The sequence below is a fragment of the Dipodomys spectabilis genome, unplaced genomic scaffold, assembly GCF_019054845.1.
Source record: "Dipodomys spectabilis isolate Male_0828 unplaced genomic scaffold, ASM1905484v1 ptg000075l, whole genome shotgun sequence".
Lineage (NCBI taxonomy): Eukaryota > Metazoa > Chordata > Mammalia > Rodentia > Heteromyidae > Dipodomys > Dipodomys spectabilis.
The window spans coordinates 13,607,403-13,614,577 of NW_024870752.1; the positions used below are offsets into that span (position 1 = coordinate 13,607,403).

Genomic DNA, 7,175 nt, shown 5'->3' on the forward strand with positions numbered 1-7,175 from the left:
TTCTGTTTCCCCTGAATGGAAAAATCTCATCTTTGAAATGGGTCTGGTTAAACCAAAGGTTTAACTCTGATCAGTTCATTAAACTTCCTGCTAATTCTCCTTCGCCGGATTTTGACCAGCCATTTGCGGTTTCTTCATTGAAGATCTGAAAATCCTTGTGTCGTTGCCCCACAGAGACTCAAGTCTGTTAGGAGAAGACGAGGCCCTCGGAGATCCACCGAGGTGCGGGGCGCGGTGGAGCGGCCCAGGCCCGGCCTTGCGCAGGCGCAGTGTGTGACCACAGGATCCTCCCCATGTGGCCAGTCAGGTTCCTTCCGGTTCCAGCTCCTTCCGGTTCCTCTCTGTCCCTGGCGGGAGGCCGGAAGGCTGGTGCACCGGTGTGGGTGTCCTTGTGGCAGGGATGGATTCCTCCTGGTCTTCCTCTGGGAGCGGGGAGGGTGCGATGGACCCTGAGTTGCAGCATTTCCTCCAAGTGGAGTCGCAGAAGCAGCGCTTCCAGCAGCTGGTACACCAGATGACTGGACTTTGCTGGGAGAAGTGCATCGACAAGCCGGGGCCGAAGTTGGACAGTCGGGCCGAGGCCTGTTTTGTGAACTGTGTCGAGCGCTTCATCGACACGAGCCAGTTCATCTTGAATCGACTGGAACAGACCCAGAGGTCCAAGGCGCTCTTCTCAGAAAGCCTTTCGGACTGATCTCAGCGTTGCCTGTGCGGAAGGTAGTTCAAGAATCGAAGCCACGTGGGTGGGATGGTCCTGGCTCAGGTTGGAGGATTGGCTCTGGCCTTTTGTCATTCTCAGGACATCTTGTTATCTGAGGATGAACTAAGTCCACTTTGGAGCAGGGCAGGGATATGTCATTTTTGTTTTGGTTCTTTTAATGCCAATCTTAGGAAAGTAAATGACAGATTACTTTGAATGGAAAACTATTAGATGCATATTACTGTACAAGGAACTGTGTTTTTCTCAAGATCTGCTCAGCTACCACTTTTAACAGTGGGACTGCTTCCTGTAATTTGATCATGGAAATCACATAGTAAAACTTTGAATTCACCCTATGTGTGTGAATTCATTTCAAATTTTTAGGGAGATCTGTGTCAGAAAAGGGAGCAATGGGAAAATAATTTGTCACTTAACTGTGTTACTTACTAGTGTTTCACTGTCAGTGGAGGAGGGGTGGGGAGAGGGAGACACATGACCCACTATGAAATGTCCATAGGAATGTCCATACAATACACTTTAGCTTTCTATGTTATCTCCTTCCTTGTACTATAATTTACTTAACTATCTAATTTGGTAGATAGTTCTCATGTTATAACAAGCAAATACAGAAATTTAGTTTTAAAGAAATCTTATAGCCAGGCACCAGTGGTCCGTGCCTATAATCCTAGCTATTCAGGAGGCTGAGATTTGACAATCATGGTTTGAAGCCTGCCCAAACAGGTACAGCCAAGAGACTCTTCAGTTACTAGCAAAATCCTGGAAGTGGAGATGTGGCTCAAGTGGTAGAGCACCACCCACGAGTGGAAAAAGCTGAATGAGAACTCCACACTCTGAGAAGAAAGAAAAAATAAATCTAACAAATGAACATAATTCTTCCACAAGTGAAAAAAATTTGTTAAAGTTCTTTCTATCTTTTATATGAACATGTTTAGAAACATAACACTGCAGGATTATTGGTGCTATCAAAAAAGCTTCCAAAAAGGCATTAAAATAAGGCTATTTCACTGTAGACAAGACTTAAAATAGCTCTAGTTAACGATCTAATGACCAGCCACAGTTGAAAGATTTGGCTCTTTTGAATACAAAATTTTGTCACTAGAATTATGGTTGATAAATATACAAAGATAGAATCCTATATTAATTAACAGTATATAATTAACACTATATTAATAACATTTATAGAAGTATAAATCTAACATGTATCCTCTGTACCTCCAGGTACCCTTTGGAGATCCTAAAGTTAATTCTATATGTAAAAACAATTTTAGAATTTGATTTGGAGATGTTTATTGAAAATATAAGCAAGTTTAAGATACTTGATCAGGCATGATCTTGGCTGATTGTTTAATCAAAGCATAACTATCCTTAGAAACTGTCTTTGGGGCTGGGAAGGTAGCTCAGTGGTAGAGTGCTTGCCTTGCATACATGAAGCCCTGGGGTCGATTGCTCAGCACCACATAAAGCAGAAAAAGCCAGAAGTGGTGCTGTGGCACAAGGGGTAGAGCGCTAGCCTTGAGCTGAAGAGCTGAGGGACAGCACCCAGGCCCAGAGTTCAGGCCCCACGACTGACAAAAATAAAAAAAGAAACTCTCTTTGCTTAAAAAACAAAACAAAAAAACAAGATTTCTCCCTTGGGCCCAGAGTGGAAGCATGGGATTGCAGTCTTTATTTGCATCTGTCTTCTTTGTCTTAGTGCCTCAGATCAGACTCCTGTTTAACTCTCTACATAAGCATGTTCACTCATCCAAGCAGTGTCTATAAACAGGATACTTAACCTTTTGCAGCCTATTTCAAGGCCGAAGGCCCAGAGAATAACTGAAGTTCCATTGCTTTTTCTATGTCCTGTTCCAGAGCCCCCAAAAGCCACCTGAAACTCTCCTATCATTGTCATAAACCTGCCATCACCAATGATTCCAGTGGCAGCAGAGCCTTGCAGACAGATCACTCCATGACAGCCCGTCAAGCAGAAACGATCAGCTAATGGGAACCAGAATGTCCTTTCAAGCAATAAGGACTTCTTCAAGCCCCCTTGCAGCAGAACCAGAACTGAGATAATGATCAGTAAAACCACTGTTTGCCCAAGATTGCTTAATTATGAAAATTTCCTGCCCCTTGCCCCAATTCCTCTGTTTAAATCTAATATTCTTGTCATTACTGTAAAGATAGGTTTGGGTGGGGGGAAGTCATTGCATCCATTTATCTGTACTTCCCAACATGGCCTTGGTGAATAAATCTCTCTCTGTTCTTCACCACTACTTTTTTTTTTTCATTAATTGGTGTATTGGGATGGGATGAGTGGCCAAGTTTAGTCTAGACTCCAGGAACCACGCTTTTGCTAGGTGCCAGTGGCTCACACCTTTTATCCTAGCCTCTCAGGAGGCTGAGATCTGAGGAGCACTGTTTGAAGCCAGTCAAGGCAGGAATTATTATGAGACTGTTATCTCAAATTAACCACCGAAAAGCCAGAATTGAAGCTGTGTTTCAAGTGGTACAGTGTCAGCCTTGAGCACAAAACAGGGACAGCATCCAGGCCCTGAATTCAAGTCCAGTTCTGGCACACACACAAAGCAGCAATATAAATAAAAGGCAAGGCAAATGAACCAAGTTTGCAGTCAGTGAAAACTTAGCTATTTTAGGATTGAGAAGACTCACCTCATGACTTCATAAATGAACTACAAGCACAAGGATTCTTGGACAGGAGTCATGACCCCAGTGGGAAAGCAGCTGCCTAGCAAGGACCTGAGTTCAAACTCCAGTACTACCACTTTAAAAAAAAGACATAGGGCTGGGAAGGTGGCTCAGTGGTAGAGCATGCATGAGGCCCGGGATTCGATTCCTCAGCACCACATAAGAAAAAAGAAAAAAGCCGGAAGTGGCGCTGTGGCTCAAGTGGTAGAGCACTAGCCTTGAGCTGAAGAGCTGAGGGACAGCGCCCAGGCCCAGAGTTCAGGCCCCATGACTAGACGCAAAAATAAATAAATAATAAAAAAGAGGTAATATCCTAGGCCTCCTGATTTCAAAAGTGGAAAAATATTTTACTTCTATTAATAGGCAGGGCTGGGAAGGTGGCTCAGTGGTAGAGTGCTTGCCTTGCATGCATGAAGCCCTAAGGTCGATTCCTCAGCACCACATAAGCAGAAAAAGCTGGAAGTGGCACTATGCCTCAAGTGGTAGAGTGCTATCCTTAAGCTGAGGGACAGTGCCCAGGTCCAGAGTTCAGGCCCCATGACCACCACCAACAACAACAAAAAACCCTGTTAATAGGCACCAATAGTTCATGCCTATAATTCCAGCTACTGGAGGCAGAGTTGTGATTTGAAGTCAGCTCAGGCAGAAAGTCCTGAAGATTCTTATCTCCAGTTAACCACCAAGGCTTTTATTGGAGTCCCTTATCTTTACAGCACTCTAGAAAGCTGATGTCCTAGGTCATAATGATCCTACACTTCCAGAGTAGCCTAGAGGTGCTTAAAACAGAGTTGTAAAGGCAGTATGAAGAAGTTCGACAATTCCTGGGGAAATGGCAGGGCTGAAGATGCGGGTGCAGCCGGTGAGGATGGAGCTTCAGGAGTGCAGCCATCATTCTGATTCTCGTGGCTGCCTTGGACTCAGGAGCCTGGGAGGCAACAGCAGTGTCCTCACTTCAGCTTGGTCATACTTGATCTGGGACGGTCTCAGGGCAGCTGCTGCTGCAGTGGGTCACAGTAGAAGTGACTGACAGCCGTCAATCAAGGAGTCTTAAGGGCTTGTTCCATACAGCTTTGCTTATTTAAATGCATCACATAGGTGTTTATAATAAAGACCTAGCATAAAATGGAACACACTTGTAATCCCAACTACTACCCAGGAGGCAGGAGAATCTCCAGTTGAAGGCCAGCCTGGGAAAAGTTAGCATGACCCAATCTCAGGAACAAAATGCAAACCAAAGGACTGGGGGGATAGCTCAAGTGGTAGAGAACTTTAAGCCCAGGCCTTGGGATCAATCCCCAGCACTGAAAATAAATAATGAACAAAATTCTTCTCAGGTAAGCCTTATCTAACAGTGCTTCAATCCCAAACAAGTTCTTCTTAGGGGGAGTTAGGTCCTTCTGATTGTTTCAATTTTTCTTCCCAAGTCCTTCTAGAAGAAGTCGCAATTTAATGAAATCTTTTCCCCCCGTTTAGTCAATAAAGGTGATTTACGCTCCTTTCATGTTCAAGGCACCTTGCTGGCCATAGTCCAGCCAAGGGGAAAGCTCGCCCTTGCTTCAGGCTGGAGGACAAGATGTGAGCCTGTCACATTAACCAGGAATGCAAGGGAAATGCCAAGTGAGAGGGCCATACCAGAAAGACAGTGGGCAAAGCTTTGACAAGAAAGTACCCACACAGAGAGTCAGAAGCAACTACTAGGGAGATCCTGAGCTCAATCCTCAACCTGAGCACCCTTTCACCATCCACTGTGCAGATGGACTTCAGATGATGAGTTCACAGCATGGAAATGTGAACACTCAACAAAATTAGGTGTGTCTGGATTTCTGTTAGACCCAGGCTCTCAGAAGGGGAAACTGTCCTTCCTCAGGGCCATACACGGTGCCTAGCTCCAGAACCAGGAACTTTTATGAATATGAGGTACACACATTTTCTTCTTTCTAAATGTTTCCTTTTGCAAGGGTTCGTTCAGTCTTAAAGAGATATGGCAGGGTGCTGGATACACAGCCCCAAATGTAGCACATTTGACCTTCAAGAATACAGTAGAAGAGCTGGGAAGGTGGCTCAGTGGTAGAGTGCTTGCCTCACATGCATAAGCCCCTGGGTTCAATTCCTCAGCACCACATAAGCAGAAAAAAAAGAATACAGTAGAGTTGGGCGCCTGTAATCCTAGCTACTCAGGAGGCTGAGATCTGAGGATCGCTGTTCAAAGCCAGCCCAGGCAAGAAAGTCTGTGAGACTCTTATCTCCAATAAACCACCAGAAAACTGGAAATGGCGCTGTGGCTCAAGTGGTAGAGCGCTAGCCTGGAGCTGAAGAGTTGAGGGACAGCGCCCAGGCCCAGAGTTCATGCCTCATGACAAAAAACAAAACAAAAAAAAAAACTTGTCAGGTAATTAAAATGTTATTTAACTATAAAATGGTTAACAAATACATTTCTTCTACATGCATCTACAAACAGCTTCACTCTAATAATTATTCAAAATAGTTTACAAATATGTTCAGCCTCAAATGAACATTCCTAAAATAAATGCCTTCTCTGAAAATACAAATACTAGTGGAACTGAAGTTAGTCATGAAATATCACAACCGCCTCAACTTCCTCAGACTAATTACCTAGAATTCTAAAGCTTAAAACCAAAATAAATCAAAATCTACTGTAATAGTCTACCTTGAACTACTAAGACTTCCTTTTTTTTTTTTTTTTTTGCCCATCCTGGGCTTGAACTCAGGGCCTGGGCACTGTCCCTGAGCTTCTTTTACTCAAGGTTAGCACTCTACCATTTGAGCCACAACACCATTTCTGACTTTATCTGATTATTTGGTACCGAGGAATCAAACCCAGAGCTTCATGTGGCACTCTACCACTAAGCCACATTCCCAGCCCCTACTAATACTTTCATCTCACCTCTGTCAGTGAGGCTACAAACAAAAATGAACTTTTATATAGTTGATAGGAATGTAAACTCATAACTTTTACAGACCTCAGTATGGAGGGTCCTTTAAAAAGAAAGTAGATCTACCCTATAACTTCCTGATATCCTGTTATCTGACCCTTGTAACATTCCCTTTGATCTGTTTCTGAAACTGACCCTTTAAAATTTAGGGATAGAAAACACACCTTCAGTTTAATTGTGTCTGCTGATTAAACTCATTCCTTGCCCTCAGGAGCAAAAATATTGTTGCATGAGCAACTCTTCATCCATCCTCTAGACGGAACTGGCATTACATAACAAAAATTAGCAGTTATGATAGACTTTAGATCATTTTGGTCAGTTTATTCGGAACTGTCTTATAAAAGACAAGAAAATGAAACAAAAGAAGAAAGAAAATGCATCTTAGTAGGCCTAAATACTGTTTCATGGAATGTTCTCCAGAGTTGTATATGTGTTCTTTCTGAGTCACAACAGAATCTGGTCTAATCCTTTTCATTTGTAGAGCAGAAAATGCAGGAACAGTGATGCTAAACAGAGCATGTGAACAAGAATGTGACACAGGCCTCCAGTCCAATGTGCCTTCCCATGTCCATCTTCATGCGTCTGCTGTGGCCCTGGTCAAAGTCCCGGCGACCGGCCATGTGTTCACAGCCCTGTATTGTTCTGAGTGAAGGGTGTCACAATCCTTGTTCCTTACCCTCAGAAGGAGCCAGACTAGAAAAGGCACTTCTTACCGTCCACTGTGCTTACCTAAGGGCAGCTCATTTGACCTTGCCTGCTTTGGGGTCAACCAGGAATAGTACAAACCTAGAAATCTAAAAGAAGAATGGGGA

At 43.7% G+C, this 7,175-nt stretch overlaps 1 protein-coding gene across 1 annotated transcript; it reads left to right on the forward strand.

The window, feature by feature from the left end:
- The first annotated feature begins 400 nt into the window (after positions 1–400).
- On the forward strand, positions 401–2,917 carry LOC122110181 (mitochondrial import inner membrane translocase subunit Tim8 A-like). The gene is made up of 2 exons (XM_042682687.1): positions 401–717; positions 2,573–2,917. The coding sequence occupies exon 1, from the start codon at positions 401–403 to the stop codon at positions 692–694; it is 294 nt and encodes a 97-aa protein (XP_042538621.1). The 3' UTR covers positions 695–717; positions 2,573–2,917.
- The last annotated feature ends 4,258 nt before the right edge of the window (positions 2,918–7,175 follow it).

Bases quoted from the DNA above. Each gene is read 5' to 3' on its own strand.
- LOC122110181 (XM_042682687.1), top strand. From the start codon at position 401: ATGGATTCCTCCTGGTCTTCCTCTGGGAGCGGGGAGGGTGCGATGGAC.